Genomic DNA, 20360 nt, shown 5'->3' with positions numbered 1-20360 from the left:
AAAAGCTCTGCGATCCCCGCACAGCCTCACCTGGCAGCGGCCTGACCCCAAGGGTCCTGTCTGGAGGGGGACAAGCGCCCTGCTCTCCACCACCCAGCACATCTCCAGGTCACCGCCAGCCCTCCATGGGCACAGTGAGCTTCTGGCACCAGTGCAAGGGGGGGTAAAACTCTGGTGCAAGGAGCTGTAGGATCCCGGTGCAAGGATCTACACAATCCTGGTGCAGAGATGTGCGACCCTGGTGCAAGGGGCTATATGATCCCGGTGCAAGGAGCTGCATGGTCCTGGTGAAAGGTGTATGACCTTTCTGAGCTGCACAACCCTTGTGCAAGGACCTGCACGGTCCCGGTGCAAGGAAGGAGCCACATGACCCCCATGCAAGGAGCTGCATGATCCAGGTCAAAGGGCTATATGATCCCTGTGCAAGGAGCTGCATGATGCCGGTGGATGGTTTATGTCCCTGGTGCAAGGACCTGCATGATCCTGGTGCAGGGAGCTGTAAAAGCCTGGTGTGAAGACCTGTACACCGACCAGTGCAAGAAGCCACATAATCCTGGTGCAAGGGGCTGCACGATCCCGGTGCAAGGAGCTGCGGGACTCGGGCACAGCCCCCCCTTCACCCCTCCTTCCCCGGCACCCCCGTCCTGACCCGCTCCGGGGGTGGAAACCCCTTAACTCAAACTCCTGCTGCGGCCGAGGCGGAGGACTACAAGTCCCGGCAGGCGCGGGTAGCCCAGCCCCGCTCCGGACTACAGCTCCCGGCGTGCTGCGGAGCGGAGCGGGCCGTGCCGTGCCGCGCCGAGCCGGGCCGGGCCGGCGGGCGGGCGGGCACTGCTGCCCTCCGTCGGCGCGGGAGCGGCGGGGCCGGGCCGGGCCGGGCCGAACCGAGACGAACGGAGGCCGAGCGGGGCCGAATCGGGCCGAGTGGAGCCGAACCGAGCCGAGCGGAGCCGAACCGAGCCGAGCGGGGTCCGAGCGCAGCCGAACCGACACGAGTGGGTGCCGAGCGGGGCCGAACCGGGCCGGACAGAGCCGAGTGGAGCCGAACCGGGCCGAGCGGAGCCGAACCGGGCCGGACAGAGCCGAGCTGAACCACTTCGTTACCCTTGGCGTTCCGTCTCCCCCCGCCGGGTGAGTGCAGCGGGGCGGGGGGTGCCGGGGGGGTACGGGGGTACCGGGGGGGGTACCGGGAGTGGGGGGGCGCAGCCAGCCGGGCAGCGGGGCCCTCTCGGGACGTAGCTCGGCCGGGGGGGGGTTGTTGTCCTGCTCCATCCCGGGGCGCTTTGAAGTCGCAGCAGCGGGGCTGTTTCTTATTTTTGTTTTTCCTCCTTTGGTGTAAATAATAATGACTCCCCCCCCGGCGTGTCCCCCTCCGGCCCCGGGAGCGGCCCCCGCTTACAGGAGGCTCCAGCCGGGCCGGGGCTGCGGTTGCTCCCGGTGCTGCCGGGCTTGAGCCGCCGGCTGGGGGGGTCCGGGGGTCTTCCGGCAGCTTGGCCGGGAGCCCCCGCCGAAAGGCCGGGGGTTCCGGGGGCTGCGAGCCCTCCGGGAGGCAGAGGGGACTTCCCCGGGTCGCCTTTACCGGCGTAACCCTCCCGTTTCTCCCGCACCCTTTACGCCACGCGTGGGGAAACTGAGGCACGGATGCTCCAGCCGTCGGTGCCGCCCCCCCGAGCGCTGGGTTTGCACGGGGGTTTCCGTGCAGCCTTCCCCGTGGGACAGGGTGCAAATCCTAGGGGGCAGGAGTGTGGGTCCCCCCCTCGGCCAGCCGGCCGCCCCCCCCGCGCTGCTTTTGGGGTCTGCAAAAGGCAGGGGAAGAGTGGGGGTACCGCACGCCACGCAGCTTTTGGGGATCCCCCCCCTGCCCCCCGCAACTCGGTCCTCTGGGGCAGCAGGAGTTTGGCGGGGGCGGAGGAGGGGGCTGCGCTTAACCTGCCGCCGCCGATTAATGATATTCATGAATTAATTGCGAAGCAGGAAGGATTACGCCAGCCCTCATGCCCATGTCCTCTTAAAGCTTGAGTGAGTCAGATGATGGGGAAATTTCCTTTAAAAAAAAAAAAAAAAAGAGAGAGAAAAAGAGAGAAAATATGGTGGTTATTGTTGTGCTCTTCTAATATAAATAAATAAGCCAATGCAAGTCCGGGGACAAGCAGGGCCTGTTTCCAGGAATTGCAGCGCTTCTGCGCGTTCCCGGCCCGTGGGGGAGTTTGTGATTTGTTTATGGGGTTTTTTTATATAACGGCAGAGAGTTGAGCAGACAGGGAAGGTGTGGAGTTTGGGGGATTTATTTATTTTCTTCCGCCCCCCTCGCCCCCCTTTTAGTTTCCCCTACAGTGTTTGCTCGGCTTCATGCACGGCTGCTCCGCTGGCTGGAGGAGGGAGCGGGGCCGGTTTCTCCCTGCTGCGGGTGCCGGTGGCAGCTCAGCCTGTGGCTACCTGCTGCCGGGGGCTCCGGCGGGGAAAACCGTGCCAGGGCCGCTGGGGGTTTGCGAATTGGGCTGCTGGAGTTGAGAAACCACCAGATTTCGGCTACAGGGGTGGGTGCTGAGGGGGCCTGCGAGCGGCACGTGCTGACCCTGCGCTGAGCGGAGGGGAGCTGGTGTGTTTTCTGAGGGCTGCTGGCTTTGCCCCACGGGGGGATGCTGGCTTTGACCCCCCAAAGAAGTGCTGGCTTTGCCCCCCCAGGGGATGCTGGTTTTCCCTCCTAGAGGGATGCTGGCTTTGCTTCCCCCCGAAGGATGCTGGCTTTGTCCCCCCGAAGGATGCTGGCTTTGTCCCCCCGAAGGATGCTGGCTTTACCCCCCACAAAGGATGCTGGCTTTACCCCCCCGAGGGATGCTGGCTTTGCCTCCCACCCTTATCAGTAGGAAACCGCTCCAGGGTGGGGCTGGCTGCAACAGGGCGACTCCAGCATCCGGGTGTTTGGGATGGAGGTCGTGATTCCAGCCAGGTCTTTATTTCTTTTTCCACGCTCCGCAGCGCCGAGTTTACAGCACGTGTGTTCCTGGTGTCCCCCCCCCTCCCCGTCCCGGCCCTCCCCGTCCCCGCTACCGCCTTTGCCGTGACGAGGTTTCCCCGTTCGCTGGTTTTCCGCGGTGCGGGGAAAGGGAAGAGCCCTGTGTGCGCAGCGACAAAGTGATGAATCATCGGAGCACGGGGAGGGGGGGGACGACGGACATTTCCAGGGCTGAGGGTGGGGTGGCCCTGAAGCCCGAGCAGCACAGCCCTGTGGGGGGAGGAACAGCCGCTGCAGGGAAATGGGGCTGGGGAGGCCACGCCGGGGGTGCCCCCCCTGCCAAAAGCACATGTTCCCAGGGTAGAAATGTCCTTCTGGCTCCCTGGGGCTCTCCCGGTGCTGGGGGGGGGGTGTGCTGGGGTCTGGATGTTGCGATGGCACCGTGGGATCTCAGCCCTGCATCCATGTTTCTCCTTCCTTTCCCGGGGGGGTGCGGATGGATGGTGGGGAGGGATGGAGCTCTCCCTGCGCTGGGCATGGCACATCCCCGTCACCGCTGGGCTCCATCCCTGGGGACAGCTGGACTTTGTGGTTTGGGGTTTTTTGCAGGGGGGGGACTTTGAGCTGCGCCTGCTGAAAGGGAGCCGTTTCCAAACTGCCCTATGTGGGGTTATCCCGTTCCCCGGTCAAAAAGGAACCGGGCTGGGAGTCGGAAACATTCCAGGGTCAGCCCAGCACAGCGGTGTCCCCGGAGTGGTGTCCCCAGTGTGGGTCCTGCAGCCTGGTAGTGACACCGCGCCACTGGCACATCCCCGCGACAGCATCGTGGCATCCCGTGGCTGCAGCCGGCGTTGGCCGGTGGCAGCCTTTTTGTGACACCTTCCCCGACCCTCTGTTTGCTGTGGGACATCTGCGGGGCGTTTCGCAGCCGCGGGAGCCAGCGCTGGAGGCTTCGCAGCCCCGTAAAAGAGCAGAGGCTGCTCGGAGGGGTGACGTGTGGGGTGGAGGGCATCCCGTGGTGGCCCTTCTGCGGTGGCATCACCTCCGCAAGGCCGGGGGAGGCAGCAGCTCGGGCTTTGCCGAGCCATGGTGCAGTCCCGGTGCGGAGGCAGCCGGGGAGCATCCCCCGCCAGCCCGTAATTCCCGGGGTGAGCCGCCATCATTGTCACCCTCGCAGCTGAAGCAGGGGATGGCACTGGCGGTACAACGCTTGGAGGGATGAAAAGGGTGATCTCTTCGTGAGCTCGCAGGCAGGAAATACGTGCTCATCTTTTCCCCCCCCCCACTGGTATGCCCAGAAGAGCCCCGATGGTTCCCCGTATGCATTGTAAGGTCCTGCCCCGCTGCAGGGTCGGCACTTGGGTTTTCCAGGCGGATTTGCACGCACGTAGGGCGGTCAGGCCAGGGATGCAGGAGGCCGAGCCCTAGGATGAGCTTCAGTTCCTGCTCCTGGCCTTCCCAGGAGACCCAGGTGTTGGCCGGGGGTGGCACATTGCTGAGAAAACCGGGAGCGACGGGCGCGATCCCGGCACCGATGCCAGCTCTGGTCCTGTCCAGCCGATGCTGGCGGCTGCCTTTGAAGAAGCCGTCCCTTCTCCAACCGTCTTCCCCCTTGCTCTCTGCTGAACAAACAGCCAGCGGAGCAAAGCTATAAATATTAAATTTGGAGGAAAAAAAAAAAAAAAGAAAAAAAGAGTAAAGAAACCACACAATTTCCCTGCAGGCAGAGGAAGAGCATGCGAGGGCCGAGCCCCGAGCGACGGGTGAGCGGGGCTGCCTGCAAGGACCTCGCCAGAAGCACTTGGTGTGTCGTGGTGGGGGGGTGGGGTGGTAAAATGTGTCCCAGGAGGATGGCATGGGGCCGAATCCTGGCCACCGGGAGCTTGTGTTGTGCTGTAGGTCCGTAGGATGGAGGCAGAGCTTGGCAGCACCCTGGGGAACGGGGGATGCTTCATTTCTGGAGGCGCAGCGGGCGGTTCGGGAGGGGTTTTGGGGGGGTAGGTGCATTTTGGGGCTGGGAGCGGGAGTGTGGAGGTGGACGCTGCGGTTGCCCTGGGGATTTGCAGCGATGGTGGGTGTGTTGGCCTGGACGGGGTTGCCTGGGGAGGGTTCAAGGTCTTTCCCATCCCACCCCAGCCCCCAGGTACTGCAGGTACCCAGGCTTTGCAAGGCGGCTGTGCCATCTTATTTTTAAAGACTCTTCTAAGAATTGCCCCCAGGGTTTTGTCACCCTTCCTACAAGTGCATTCAACTCCCCACACCCTGCCCTCTGCTTAAATCCCCTCCTTTAGTTAAATCGGAGCAACTTTCTTTCCAGCTAAACCTGAAACGCCCAGGCAACATTCCTTCCCTGCCGGTTACATCCCTCTTTTTCCTTCCCATTCATGCACGCTATTAGTGAAAGTGATTTACTTCTCATCTAAACAGTTGCGAAGCCGAAGGTTTCCCATCGCCGCGCCCCAGCTCAGCGTTATCCAGGGACTCCACTTCGGCTGTAAATTCTCCTTTCAGCGCGCGGCTGAACCTCCGGCACAGTTTGCGCAGCTGCTGCCGTAGCACCCAGGTGCCAAAATCAGCAGGGCCAAGGGGGGACCCGACCTGGGCACCTTCAGAACCCCCCGCGCCGCATCGGAGGGGCTGCGGGTGCTCCCTGGTGCAGAGTCCAGGCTGGGACATCTTGGTGGCAATGGCTGGCAATGAGCTTGGGGACGGGCAGGGGACTTTTTGGAGCCTCAGGGACAAGGAATGGCAGCAGGTCTGGCTGTTTCCTTGAGATTTTGGGGGAATCGCATGGGGTGGGGAATTTTTAGGGGGAAATGAGGAGGGAGCTGCAGCCGGGTCAGGCTGGTGGAGAGGGATCCCGGCACACAGGGAGTGTTTCCCCACTCCTGGCTTGCAAATCCCGCAGGAGGAGAGGAGGTTGGGTGCCAGCGGGCTCAGCCTTATCTGCAGCAGGGTGGGTGCCATGCTCAGCCCCGTCCCCGCTCCTCGGGGACCTGCTCCAGGCTCGGGACAGGCGAAGATCATGCCTGGAGAAAACCCAGCCTGGTGGGAAGATGCCTCTGGGCTCCTTCATGGTCAAACCGGCATAACCCGTGCCAGGGAGGCGGCAGCACCCGTAGCGAGGACCTGACCCGGTTGCACCGGCACGGTGCCAGGACAGGGGCTGGATTGGCAGCGGGGGCTCCCGAGAGCCAAGTTTGACCTTCACGGAGCAGGAAAGCGCTGGGCTGAGCCGGGGGGAGAGGAGGGGAGAGGAGAAACCTCTCCTCTGCGGGTAAGCGGTGATGGCTGGGCGCTCCCTCGGGTGTGAGAGGTGCTGCTGGGGCCGGGACGCTGGTGGGGAGAGTCCTGGGGCTGTTTGGGAGGACAAGTCACAGGCTGTCCCCAACTTGTTTATTCCTGGGGACGGGGAACAGCTGCGGCTCCCATGGATGGGGTGTCTGCGGCGCTGGGGCTGCTGGCTGCGGTACGGTTACATGAAATCCACCTCTGAGAAGCCTCCTGGCCGGGCGCTGGGGGCTGGACACGGCGTATTTATAAATATTACCTCCTTCCAGCAGCACGGGGCCATGGAGGGAGGGAGGAGGGATGGGGGCGGCACCGGGGGGGACGTGGGGCTGTCACCTCGCACCTTCCGCAGCAGAGAGCTGTGCTGGCGGCAAGTGGCACCGTGAACTTGGGGCACATGGACCTCAAGGGCTGGTTTTGCTGAGCCGTCCCCACTTTCCGGGCTGATTTCTAGGATTTTGGGTCATGCGATGCCTCTAAATCCCGGTGCTGTGGTGCGTTGCATCTGTCCTGCTGCAGCCAAGCTGGGGGCAAGGGGTGGTGCCGTCCTGCCCGTTCCCCTTATTGCTCATTTATGTGGTTATTTGAAAAAAAAAAAAAAAACCAAACCAAACTCCAACACACGAGTTGTTTGGCGTCGTCTCGCGTTGGAGCAGGACGGGGTTTGCTCTTTGGCCGCAGGGTTGTGCACTCCCGGCTCTCTCCGGCGCACTTAGGAGCGTGACCTTTGCCGAGGTGAGGGGGACACGGTGCGGCCGCGCGCCCTTCCCCGCCGGCGCGGCCGAGGCCCCTCCAAGGTCACCCCGCGCCTCTCCTCGCCTCCCCGCTGAAAGGCGGGCGCGATACGGGGCTGATTAATCACTCAGCCCCGTGTGGTGCCGGGCTGTGGCCGCCGCGCGTCCCCGCTCCCCGCACTGCCGTTGGCTCGTCCTCGCCCCAGGAACGTCCTTCTGCCTGTTAACACTTTTATTTTTAATTGCGGGGTGGGGGGGGTGGGAGGGGAGGGCAGGAACTTGTCGGCTCGGGCTGTTTGCGCTGGCGGGCTGTGAATTCCCCGGGCGGTCAGTCGGACAGTGATGTTTCAATCAGGGCTCCTGCATCCGTGCCAACCACCCTGCGGGAAGGGCTTTTGCTCCGGTTTGGGGCCATCGCGGAGCTAGGTTCAGCCCCACCGTGGTGGGGTCCCGATGGTCCCCCCCACCCCTCCCCTAGCCCTTCTCCTGGGGCTGCACCCGGATCTGGCCCGTGGGTGCCATCCTCCACCGGCCGTGCCCAGCCGAAGTGATGGCGTGTGTGCCGTCTCCGAGCTGTGCCACGCTGGGCAAACGGGCTTTTTGGGGTGAGGAAGTGGCTTGTTGGGGTGAGGGAGAGGCGTTGCAGAAGGCTGCCACGCACAAGTGGGCTCTCATGGATATCCCTTGGCACCGCCAGAACCAGGGGTGCTTTTTTACGCACCCCATTTATTCTGCCCTGGGGGTGACACTGTGACAAAGGACACTCAGCCCTGGCTCTTGGTACCCAGGGACTGATGCTTTTCCCTCCGTCGGGTCCCTGACACCTCCCTGGCGAGGCAAGCTTACCTGGGCAGTTTGGGGACCACTTTAGCCAGGGTCCTGCTGTCATACAAGAAAACGTTAATGTTTTTACTGTGCTGGATACCTGGGCTACTTCCAGGGGCGGTATTTAACGCATGGAAGGGAAAACATTCGGCCTCTGACCCAAGCGCCTGGTAACAACGCCGTGGTCCACGTTTCTGGGATGCCGGGGCTAAAAACAGTCCCGGTGACTCAGTCTCTGCCTGATGTTGTCAACTGACCCCGGCTTTTATTTGCCAAGTCCCTCCGCCTTCTCCTTCTCCCTTTCAGGGCTGCGTGCTCGCCACGCGGGGAAGGTGCCTCCGGACGGGGCTGGGGTGGCTCTGACCATCCACCTGCCCAACCCGTCTCCTGCCCGACCCATCACGGGTGGGTGATGGGGAGGGCACTGTTGCTCTCTGGGGTTGGAAATGGGTCCCCCCCCGCCCCTTTCCCATCACCCCATCCTCATCCCAGAGGGGCATAGGCTGGATGGGACCTCTGGAACCTCTGGTCCAACCACAAGCGTGGCCAACGTTGGGCTTAGATCGGGGTCTCCAAGGATGGAGGTTGCTCCGCTGCCAGCGTTTGGCCACCCTAAAGGTGAGAAATCCCATCCTGCAACCCCAGATCAGACCCTGTCCCACTGCCCCTTTCTGGGGCTGCCAACTGGGCACCGTGGTCCTCAGCGTGCTGATGAAGATGAAGGGGTCCTTCCTCGCCTGGGTGCCGGTGTCGTTACCAGACCCCTGACACCACGGGTACGCTGGCATGGCATAAATCACCCCTGCAGTGGCCTTGCCAAGTCAGGGCGAGTGCCCCGAGGGACCAGTCCCAGCTGGCCAGGAGCAGATGGGTGCCAGCCGCGTTGCTGCTGGGGTGGCACGGCAGCGGCTCGCTGGCCCAGCCCGGGGGAGTGACCTGCTGGGACAGTGGCACATCCAGCACGGGTGCAAAGGGGTGATGGTAAAAAGTGGGTTTGCACAATGAAGGGGGTAAGGGGGGTCCCCAGCACTGTGCCAGCGGCGTGGGGCATCACACAGGCATCCTTGTCATCCCCTGGCTTTGCCATCGCCATCCTGGTTGGTGCTGGTCAGCACTGGCATCGCCGTCCCGGCGGGCACCGGCTGTGGGTGCCGGAGGGACCCCGTGTGCTGCCCGGCAGCGTGCGGGGACGGATCCAGCTGCGTAATGTTGGTGCTTGTTGTGCGCCCACTCCAGCCGTAGGGAGGGCGAGGGATCCCTGCGTGCCACCTTACCCGGAGGGACAGAGGGACAGCTTTTGTCCCTCTGTGTATTTGCAGGCAGGGATGTCACTGCAGGCAGCGCTGCCGGCAGCTCCCGGGGGGACGCCATGGGGCAGACCCAGCCTGGGCTCGGGCAGCCCGGAGAGTCTGCCGGCAGCATCTATTTCTTTTTCTCAGCTCAGTTGCTAACTCTTGCGCTGCAGTGAGAAAAACAAGCAGGTTTGGAGTTTTTTTTGCAACTTCCCCCCCCTCCGCCCCCCCAACCACCCCGCCTGCACCCTGCGCGGCCTCTGCTGCATTAAAAGCAAAGTCCTGAAAATGAGGAAACGCGGGGCCGGCGCAGGAGCCGGGCTGGCCCCAGCGAGGAGCACGGAGGAGCTGCGACCCACAGGCTCTGGCACCCAGGAGCCCCCCCGGCCCCGCCGTCCCGCGCCCAGGTAACCCCAGCCCCGTCGTCCCCCTTCCCCGCACAGCGGGGTGGCAGCGGAGCCCGTCCCCGGGCTGCGGGCATCCATGGGGGGGCTTTGCGGGTGCCTGGCGGGCTGGCAGCTCGGTGCCGTCCGGTCCAGAGAGCCAAACTCCGCTGGGCTCCCGGCTGCGGGACCCAGCTGGCCATTGCTTGCCCCAAAACGGCTTTGGGTGCTTTGCCCTGCCCGGGCTGGGATATTTTGGGGGTCCCTTGCTCGCCGCCCCCACGTCTCACCTCCCCCCCCCCAATGGTATTTGAAAATGAAAAACAAGGAAGGAAGGCTCGGCGGGTGCTTGCTGCCAGTAGCAAGAAGCAGAGCTGTTTTCACTTCTTTCTTCTCTTTTTCCTTTTTGCTGCCCTCTTGGTTATCAATGAAGCAGCCCGGAGCGGCGGGTGGCACGGCCCCCACCCCAGCTACCCTCCTTCCCTGGGGGGGTCCCCGCTCCCGGCTCAAGCCGCTGATTGATTTTTCCACTTATAAACGGCCACAATCGCCCGGGAAATAAACACAGAGGGTGGGCGGCTCCTTGGTGCGATGAGTTTGGGGGTTCTCAGCTCCGTTTCCGGGGCCGAGCGGGGCATCGCTCCCCTCTTTTCCCTCCAGCTTTCGAGGGGGTGGGCAGGTGGGCAGGTCCTCAAAGCAGGGCAGCAGGATTTGTGTTGCACTTGCTCTGTATGTGTGTGCGTGTGCCCGTAGGGTGCGGGCAGGACGGGCGGCGCGGGGTGCCGCTTCCCCGCCGTGGGCCGCCCAGGGAGGGTAACGCGATCCCGTATTTCGCAGGGGCTAATTCTGGAAACTGCTTCAGGGCAGCTTTTATTTCTACCCCACACCTGGGCGCAGCGAGGCGGCGGTGGGGTGCCGCATGGGTGCGGGGATGGCGGTGTGGCTCCGGCTGTTTTGTCCCTTTGGGGTGGCACTGGGTGCCCAACGCTGGCTCTCCGCGGCGGGTCCTGTGTCAGCCCAGCCCCGTGTGTTGCGGAGCAGGACCTGGTGTCGCTGCAGAAAATACACTTTCCAAACTCCGTCGGCAGCCTGGGCTGCAGTGCCGCAGGGCCCCGCGGGGACAGGGGACAGCTCAGGGCCATGCAAAGTCCTGCGGGGGGGGGGGGACGACGAGCTGGTGTCAGGGCAGCTCTGGGTGCCACCGGGGATCCTCCACCCCCAAGTGCCGCCCCGCTGTGGGGAGGGCACGTTGGGCTCTTGTTGAAAATAACACCCCCAGAGGAAAAGCAAGAAAGGTCCAGAAATAACCGCGTCGCTAAATAGCAGTGGAGATATTTCGAAGGGAGATTAATTCCCTGGCTCCGGCCCCGCGCGTTGTCCCGGCGGTGGGTCTGGTGTGTGGTGGTGGAGCCCCAGGCGCTGATGGAGCCCCCCAGCACCCGGGGGGGTGGTTTTCACTCCAGGACCTGCTCTGGCTTTAGGATGTGGTCCTGCAATGAAGTGGGATTAACTTTTTTCCCCCCACCCGAAGGAGGCAGGGGTGCGGGGTTTTCGGAGTTTCCTTTGAGAAATCCATCCCTTTTCCCTGTGTTCCTGGCTTGTGCTTTGGACCCCGCCATGGAGCTGGGGGCTGCAGACAGGGTCAGGATCAGCCCGGTTCCACGGCTTCTCCTGATGATGGTCGGCGATGGGCAGGGGGTTGAGAGCTGTTCCAGGCATGGAAAAGCCACCCTGTTGTCCCCCCTGCCGCCAGTCCCCGCTCTCCGGACAGGAAAGGTGGAGTCAGGGTGTGGAGAGCTGCTGGGGCCATCCACCCTTTCCCTGCTTCCTCCTGCCTTCCTGCCCTTCAGCCCTTCTTCTCCCTCCCCATCGCCTTCCCGTTGCTCCATCGCCCACCCGGGGCCTCCCACCACCTTCCCCCCTCCCCTCCCCTGCTCTTCCCTTTCCGTGACCGATGGGGACGTTGACCCAGCAGGTGCCCTGGCAGCATCCAATGGGAAACCCAATGCCTGGGTATGCCCTGGCCGGCCACGCTGCCAGCTCCGAGCCGGGCAAACCACTGCCCGAGCACCGGGATGGACCCTCCCCAGGGTCCCCTCCAGGCAGGGACCAGGCTGGGGCTGCCCCTGGCATGGGAACGGCTCCGGCTCAGCGGGAAAGCCCCTGGGTGTGCTTTCCCCGGCACGCGAACATCCCAGTTAGCATCCCAGGATGCCAACACCTTTCACCTTCCCAGGAATAACAGGCATCCCGGATGGAGCTGCTGTTCTGCGTGCTTTATTTCTGCCCGCCCTGCGCCAAGGGGTGGCGGGGTGAAATGCGTTCCCCTGGGATGGGGTACCTGCTCCGTGATACCGGTTGGGTCCCCATCCTTTCCCACCTCCAGCTTCCTCCCTCCCACCCACTGGGGCTGACTCAGACCGAAAGCAGAAGCTGCCCAGCGTTTCGGGGGGCGGGGGGGAAGCCAAGCAGAACCAAGCGGGTTATTTTAAACCTGACCTAATTTCCCCTCTCTCCATATCGGGCCCGGCTCTGGCCACCCTTCCCCATCCTTGCCCTCGGCAGCTCCCCTTCTCCGGAGTTTCCCGGGGGAGAGGGCAGCGCTTTCGGCTCCCCCCACCCCTGTTTTCTATAAGGGAGCAGCCGGGGGGGTCCTGGAGCCAGGCAGGGCGGTGGGACCGGGGTTGGCGTGGGTGAGCGGGTGCCGTGCCGTGGGTGACTATGCCTCGGCACGCTTCACGTGACACCCTCCATCCCCCACGTACCGGCTGCCCTTCCTAAGAAGCGCCCGGATCCCCCCGGCAAACACGGGGGCTGCCCGCAGAGTTTCCCATGCACGGCTTGAGATCTCTTTTCCCGCTCTCCCCCGGTGCTTGAAGCTCCTCAAAAACCTCTGTCTCCTGGTGCCCTGGTGCCTCACCCTGTCCCTGCGGCATGAGCTGGGCTCGCCAAGCACGGCCGGCTCCTCCACGCCGCGGCGGCTCATCACAGAATTGGTAGGGTCGGAAGGGACTTCTGGAGATCATCTAATCCAACCCCCATCCCATCTCCTCACAGCTCTGGAGGCTTTCCCTCTCACCCTGCCCTGAAGATTTGGGGTTATTACATCCCCCGTGTGCATCGGCTGCGGTTTATCCCCCTTCGGCCCTGTTTCATCTGCTGCAGGCTGTCCCCGGCGTCACTGAGTCCCTTTCCGGGGCTCTGCTGTTGCTTCTTTCAAGTGTTGTCCCCCTGTGCCCTCTTCTGAGGCCGTTTGTGACAGCTATCTTAACGAAGCTCCGATTGATAACTGTCCCGGGCTCCTCTTCTCCCATCCCCCTTTAGATGGGCCACCATGTCTAATTAATTACCTTCCTCTTGCCGTTCAATAGCTGGCTCTTGATCCATGTAATCGTATTTCTGTCCATGCTGGCTTGATTTAATTTCCCCCTTAGGATATTGCGTGGCACTGTGTATCATGCCTCGCCGAAACCCTGGTGCGTTGTATCCACCATGGCCCCTTTGTCTGCAATTACACATTGTATTTAAATAGCAAAACCCTCCAGATTTGTCTGGTTACGCCACCGCGGAGCAAACCCCCGGTGTTTGGCTCCTGTCTGTTCCCCTGGCAGTGTTTGCTTTGGCTCCTGTGCTCCGCTTTCCCTCCTGCCCTGAGGATGCTGTGATCCAGACCCCCATCCTGTAAACATCTCCCGCATCCCCAGCCCAGCCCCGCGTGGGAAACCAGCCCCATGGAAAACCATCATCGTGGCCCCGCAGAGTCCGGGTAGGGCATCTCCCCTCGCCCCGGCATCCTCTCCCCTCCTCCACGGGCCGCCGTCCCCTTTGTACGGGGGAACAACGGCCGGTCTGTGCGGTGCGGGGGCCTCGCACGCCTCCCCCCGCCTCCGCGCTCGCGTGCCGGCCCCGCACAGAAGCCGTGTTGTTCTTCCTGCGCCGGTTTCGGAGGAGCCGGGCTGAGGGTTAAACCCTGCCTCCGGCTCCTGGCACCCGCCGGCCTTTTCTTCCTGCTCTTCCCTTGCTTTCTCTTTCCCTTTCGCTCCGCTCTGGGGCTCTGTTTTTTTTTCCTGGTCCTTCTGGCTTTGCTCCGGTGTTTCGGAAGTTGGTGGCTCAAAGCACGCTCCAGCTGAACCCGGCGGTACGTGAGTCCAAGCGCGCTGGGCACAGGGGTCCCGGCTACTCCCTGCCCACCCTGTCCCCTCCCTGGGGTGTCCTGGCTGTCCCCAGGGAGAGTGGTGGCATGGCAGGGAGTCGCGGCAGGAGGGCAGACCCGTCCATCTGGCGTTAGGGCGATCGTCCTGGTACAGCTGCTCTGGGATGTCTGCTCCCTCCCCGTGCCTCAGTTTCCCTGTTGGTGATGTGCCGTGTCCTCTTCTCAGGGTCACCTCCGTGCCCGGCGGGCGCCCGTGTCCCCCCCCGCTGGTGCACCATGGCGTCCCGCATCGGCCTGCGGATGGAGCTGATGAAGCAGCAAGCGCAGCAGGAGGCGGAGAGGGAGCGCATGCAGCAGCAGATGATGATGAACTACATGCAGCAGCAGCGGATGCCGGTGGCCTCCACCCCGGCCATCAACACCCCCGTCCACTACCAGTCCCCACCACCCGTGCCCGGAGAGGTCCTCAAGGTACAGTGCCGGGCGGGTGGTGTCCCCCCCTTCCCCGGGGACAGGGGGGTGTGGGAGATCCCTGATGGTTTGTCGCCTCGCAGGTTCAGTCCTACCTGGAGAACCCCACCACGTACCACCTCCAGAAGTCGCGGGACAAGAAGGTTCAGGCTTATCTCTCCGAAACCTATGGGAACAAGTTTGCTGCCCATGTCAGCCCCGTCAGCCACTCTCCCAAGCCACCACCCGCCGCGTCCCCCGGTGTCCGACCCGGCCACGTCATGTCCTCCTCGGCAGGCAACAGTGCGCCCAACAGCCCCATGGCCATGCTCAACATCGGCTCCAACCCTGAGCGGGAGGTGAGGAGGTGCCACCGGGCTGCCGGGGGTGGCAAAGGTGCTGGAAAGGGCAAAGAAACCCACTGGCATCTTACGCCTTTCCCTTTCAGTTTGATGAGGTCATTGATGACATCATGCGCCTGGATGACGTTTTGGGCTATATGAACCCCGAAGTCCACATGCCCAACACAGTGAGTCTCTGATGCGTGTTTGGAAGAGGTCAGAGCCTGGGAGGGAGGGTGGCCTGGGGGTCCCACAGCCCCATGCTTGCAGGGACAGAGGTGGCACAGAGGGGACGTGTCCTGCCACATCCCTGCAGCGATGCCCAGGTGCCAGCCAACCCAGCCTCATCCCTGGGACGGGTGTCCCTGGGGCTGGGAGAGGGAGGCAGCGAGATCTCCCATTTGCAACTGCAAGAGCCAGTTCTTCAGCTTCTTTTCCTCTTTAATGACAGTTGGGAGCCCTTATAAAAAGCCGGAGAGACGAGAGAGGGGTGTGGGGAGGGACCAAGGGTCCGCTGCAATGTGGGGGGACGTTGATGCCGGGAGAGGTTTCCCAGCCAGAAGCTTGCTCAGAGCGGCACCGTCGCCCAGGTCGGATCCATACGGCAGCTTGTGCCTCCCAGTGGGATTCATCCTGCCAAGCCCTTCTCGGATGTGATTCATCTGCCCTATTTTAGATGCTGGCCGTGGGAGGGGATCAGCTGCGCCCTTTGAAGTCCTGTTTTCTTTGCTGCTCTGATTATAGCTGGTTTAAGGGCCCGGGAAGACAATTACACCTGCCTGGACTACGCGCTCGCATCCCAGAGGCCAAGCAGCTGGGCTTGAGCCCCGGTCCCCTGGCCCCGGATGGAGCTAACCCGCCTGTCCCTCTGGTTTTCAGCTGCCGATGTCCAGCAGTCACATGAATGTCTATAGCGGGGACCCCCAGGTGACGGCCTCTCTCGTAGGTGTCACCAGCAGCTCCTGCCCTGCCGACCTCACCCAGAAGAGAGAGCTGACAGGTATGTCCCCGGCCCCGGTGACGGCGAGTACCAAAGCTGGCCGGGGCTGCCCTGTCCCCGCGGGTGGGGAGGGCGGCTCTGGGGGATGCTGGGGTGCTCTGACACCAGCTTGGGATGCTCGTGGGGCGAGATGAAGCCTCATCCCGTCTGGGTGACGTTGTGGGTCTCTGTTGCAGATGCCGAGAGCCGAGCCCTGGCAAAAGAGCGCCAGAAGAAAGACAATCACAACCTGAGTGAGTTTGGTGATGGCTGCCCATGGGTTGCATGCTTTCCCCTCTCCCACCCCTGCAGCGCTTTCCCCATCACTCTTCATCCTCGTTCCCCCTCTTTCCAAGCCGGGTCCCCCTTCCCCTCTCACCTCATCCTCAGGAAATACCCCCCCAGCCCCCTGCCATGGCTCCCACTTTCCCAGCTCTGCAAAATGCCTACGGTGCAGGAGAGACCCTGTTGTCCTTCTCGTTAGCGCTGGGGGAAGGTCAGACCAGCCGGGGGGATGGATGAGAGCAAGGTGCCAAACGGTTGTCCCTAGAGGTTTCTCATCCTGAGCTCCCCGACTCCGGAGGATCTGTCCGGGGCACGACGGTGGCTCCCAGCCCCACGAGCCGGGAGCAGCAGCGTGGCTGGTGGGGGCTGTGGGACATGGAGCTGCTCCTGCTGCTTCCTCACCTCCTTCCCTCTCTTCTCACCCTGCAGTCGAGAGACGGCGAAGGTTTAACATCAACGACCGCATCAAGGAGTTGGGGATGCTGATCCCCAAGGCCAACGACCTGTACGTATCAGTGGTTTCTGTGGGGCTGGGGTACCTGTGGGTCTTGTGGGTTTGCTCGACGCTCGGCCATGGGGCCAGCGATACTTGCAGAGGGGCTTTTTGGTGGAGCAGGGCTGAGGGGACATGTTGGTGGCACGCAGGTGGCAATCTCTTTTTCCATCCTGCACCGCAGGGACGTGCGCTGGAACAAAGGGACAATCCTGAAGGCGTCTGTGGACTACATCAAGAGGATGCAGAAGGACTTGCAGAGGTCACGAGACCTGGAGAATCACTCGCGGCGTCTGGAGATGACAAATAAGCAGCTGCTGCTCCGCATCCAGGTGAGCTTCCCTGTGCTCTTCCCTCCCTCCGCTCTACTCCAGCCCCACGAGCAGCTCGCTCCTGCCCCGTGGAGGGGACGGGCAGGGGCTCTCCTCCCTCTCATGGCTGTCGAGTCACCAGGAAAGTCATCGGACAAACTGGACATCTGAGGTTCAGGTCACCACAGCGAGTGTTGTTGACCTGTTGGGTCACCGTTTTCCATCCTTCGCCTCTTCCATGGGCTCCTTCGCTGTGAGCTTCTTGGTCCCTCTGTCCCTGCCACCTCCGTGGATGCCCATGTGCCGTGTCCCCATGCGCGACGTCCCCACCAAAGACCTCCTGTGCTCTGTTGGCAGGAGCTGGAGATGCAGGCGCGTGTCCACGGGCTGCCCACCTCCTCGCCCTCGGGTGTCAACGTAGCCGAGCTGGCTCAGCAGGTGGTCAAGCAAGAAGCCGGCAGCGACGAGGGGACGCTGGAGCCACTGCTGCCACCTCCGGACCCTGAATCGCAGCCGCAGGCGGCGCTGCCTCCACCACCCCAGTCTCCCTACCACCAGCTGGACTTTACCCACAGCCTGAGCTTCGATGACGGCTCCCGGGGCTTCCCGGACAGCCTGGAGCCTGGCCACAGTGCTTCCTTCCCATCCCTATCCAAGAAGGAGCTGGACTTGATGCTGATGCAGGACACCATGCTGCCCCTGGCCTCTGACCCCTTGTTCTCGGCCATGTCCCCGGAGGCCTCCAAGGCCAGCAGTCGCCGGAGCAGCTTCAGCATGGAGGATGCAGACATGCTGTGACGAGGAGCTGCTCCGACGCTGGGGTCAAGGACTGGACCTTCAAGTTTGGTTAGCGAAGTTACAGGGCGCTCTTCTCACGGGAGGAGCCCGTCCTGCTGCGCACTTGAATCTACGTAGGAGTACCTTTTCTCTATGCAACGGGGGGTCTCGGATCAAGGCTCGCCGGGTACCGCCGTGTCTTTCGCAAGCTTTTTTTTTTGCCAGGAGCTGGAACGGAACTTCTTGGCTTGCTGTGGCGTTGGCCTGACTGCAGGTTCCCCAGCCCGGGAGCGTGTTCTCGGTTGCTTTGCCTTTCAGTGAAACCCTCCCGGACCGAAGCCCATCCCCAGGGTGCTGGCTCGGAGCCGGAGCGAGCAGGAGCCTTCAGGTCCCTGGGAGGAGAGGGCCGATGCTCAGAGCTTTTTGTCTGGCTTGCTGCCTCCTTGCTGCCCCGCTCCGGGACTCCATGTTCCCAAGGAGTCTTCCCCAGCGGTGGCCTCCCAGCCCTGCGGATGCTTCACGGTGCCAATTCCTTCACGGTTCCTCCTTCCTCGGAGCACCCACTGCCTCTCTGTGTTGCAGGGCAGGAGGTGTTAATTGGAGCGAGTTAATTCACGGGGCATGGGGGATGTTGTCTGAGGGAGCTGGGTCCGAGGCTACGAATTTGGGTCAAGGTTGAGGGCTTCCAAAACGGCCAGGACGGGGTGTTTGATGCTCAGTCAACCCCCTGCTGTGACCCTGCCCTTGCGGGGGGACATCCCCTCGGGGTTTGGCAGCACCTCCAAAACATCGCTGGCCTCTGGACAAGGACTTCATGGTGCTGGGTGACCTTCAGCCTCCCTCGAGACATCCCCGCAGAGGTGCCTCTGCCCCGTAACGCCAACCCTCGGCTCTTCAGGTGGAAAGATAAAGGGTCTTTACGCTTTTTTTTGGGGATACTCGTTGAAAGCGGATGTCTTGCCCCACATCTGGGCGTGGAGGTCCAGGCTGGGGACCAGGAGATGCCAAACCTGAGCTGCCGCTCTCTGCCCTTGGCTCGCGGGGTTTATTTCTCTTCCCGGTGTCACCAGCTTGTTCCCCAGCCGGGGTGGCTCGGTGATGGGGAGCTGCTTTGGGCTCTGCACCGCCTCCTGCCTCCTCAGCCCGGCTGGTGGTGGGGAGGGAGCTGGGCAGGGGAGGGGGACGCTGTTCACAGGGAAAATACCGTACGGATTTTATCAGGGAGAGGAGGCAAGGCTGGGGAGAGGAGACCCCTTTGCGATCCCACGCTATAGCACAGCATCGCTCTCCCCCGGGCCGTGGAAGCTGTGGCGAGGTGGATGGGAGCCTGCGCAGAGATGGGGGTGTCACTGGGTGGACCCCATCCTGGACCAAGGATGGGGGATGTCACAGGGTTGGGACTGCCAGGGGAAAGCCCAGCCAAGGAGGGACAAACATGCTCCATCGCGGCTGGATTGGGGGTTGCGAGGTGGGGGACAGCCCCGGTGCCCCCCCCGGAGAGGTGCCTGTGGGATGTGAGGGTGCGGGGAAGTGCAGAAGGTGGGGAGGAGAGCGGGGGAAAGGAGGAGGGAGGACACGGGATGTCCTGGAGCATCGGGACAGGGCAGGGTCTGGCCGCTGCCCCGCAGGGGTGCAGGGAGGGCAGCAGAGGGGGCATCGGGGCGCGGGGCTGTGTGGGTTTGGGGCTGCGCGTTCACGGGAGGCCTTGGCATCCTTCATGCACTGCCGTTAGTGCCTGTAAAGAGAATAATCCCCCCCGGCAGGGCGGCAGCACCCCATACGCTGTGCTGAGTGCCTATAGACGTGGGTGATCTGTGGGGCTGCAGACACCGGAGGGTCTCCGGGGGCGCTTCAGGGCGGGCATGTGAAATCCTGGGTCGCTTGGGATTATCGTGACCGTACGGTGGTTGCGCTGGGCCCTCGCTGGTGGTACACGACACGCGCGGGGCTGGCTGGGGTGCGCGACCCTCTGCCCCGCTCCTGGCACCGGCGGGCAGAGCACTGTCTGCTGCTCAGCGCGAGACGTGGCGTCTCCCCCAGCCGCGAGTAACCAGTTGTGGATTATTATTATTATTATTATTTTTTTAATCTTTTGGGGTTTTTGTTTGTTTTATTTTTCTTTTCTATTTTTAATGCACTGTGCTCTGATTAAAAAATTTTACTACTGTTTTATAAATAAATGTATAAAAGAATGAACTGGAATGGAAGAAGAATCATTAAAATATATTTATTTACAACATGCTGGAGCGTTGCAGCGTGGGCTGTTTCTTCTCCTGCCGGAGGAGGGAGGGTCAGGGCACTGAAAGCACCCAGAGCCGCTTTCCCCCAGTGATGCTTGAAGGCTGGGATGCGGCAGCATCCCCATCTTGCAGGGGGGCTGCCCTGGATTTGGGGAGCTGGGTTTTTTGGTTTTTTTGGTTTTTTTTTTTTGCAGGAAAGCCTGGTGCAGTAGAAGGGGAGAAGCACCCCAGTCAGCCGGTCCCAGGGTGGTTTGGGGTTTTTGGGGTCCCTCCGGAGGGGTGCCAGTCCCACAGCCAGGTGCTTCGGGGAGGTCCACAGCTGCCGGTGCTGTGCACAGCTGGGACTTGTGAGGTGCTGACCCATCTGCTGATTGCTTAATTGGAAACCAGGCTTGGCCCCTTAATTAATAATAGTCGCAAGGCCCCGGAGAGCAGAGCTAGAAGGAGTTGTGTCCCTGGGGCTGAGCACGGTGGCAGGAGCGGTGCAGGTTTGTGGTGGCCGTCCTGATCTGTGCTGGGTGAGAGCAATGGTGGAGCCGTCCCAGGAGCTCAGGTGTGTTTCCTACCTGTTGGGTGGCACCTGGAACGGGCGTGGGGCTGTTGGGGGGGCTTTTCTGTCCCCTCCTCACTGCTGGGACTGGCTTAGCATCACCCCTGGGTGCTGCAAAACCTTTCTGGGTGCCCAGACCCCTTGTACCCCAGAGTATTCCCACCTCCTGATTGCGAACCTGCTGCAGGCTGGGGACCCTCCTGCCCAGTTTAAGAAAGGGCAAAAATAGGCTTGCAAAGTCTCCTGGCTGAGACCCTGCCTGGCAAAACTCATCACATGCCATGTTTCCAGACTCTCTCT

At 62.5% G+C, this 20360-nt stretch overlaps 1 protein-coding gene across 3 annotated transcripts; it reads left to right on the top strand.

The window, feature by feature from the left end:
- Positions 1–804: 804 nt before the first annotated feature.
- TFEB (transcription factor EB) lies at positions 805–19511 on the top strand. 3 transcript variants are annotated; one of them, XM_054181533.1, is made up of 9 exons: positions 805–1131; positions 13861–14105; positions 14189–14443; positions 14533–14613; positions 15305–15425; positions 15602–15658; positions 16119–16194; positions 16367–16514; positions 16851–19511. In XM_054181533.1, exons 2-9 carry the CDS (start codon positions 13911–13913, stop codon positions 17289–17291), a joined length of 1374 nt encoding a protein of 457 aa, XP_054037508.1. In that variant the 5' UTR covers positions 805–1131; positions 13861–13910; the 3' UTR covers positions 17292–19511. The 3 variants fall into 3 exon arrangements, with proteins under 3 accessions (XP_054037508.1, XP_054037509.1, XP_054037510.1); XM_054181534.1 differs by lacking the exon at positions 805–1131 and adding an exon at positions 5801–6233; XM_054181535.1 differs by lacking the exon at positions 805–1131 and adding an exon at positions 9409–9505.
- Positions 19512–20360: the final 849 nt, after the last annotated feature.

The sequence above is a fragment of the Rissa tridactyla genome, chromosome 21 (assembly GCF_028500815.1).
Source record: "Rissa tridactyla isolate bRisTri1 chromosome 21, bRisTri1.patW.cur.20221130, whole genome shotgun sequence".
Taxonomy (NCBI): domain Eukaryota; kingdom Metazoa; phylum Chordata; class Aves; order Charadriiformes; family Laridae; genus Rissa; species Rissa tridactyla.
Note: the sequence above shows the minus strand (reverse complement) of the source record. Positions and strands in the feature narration are given on the sequence as shown.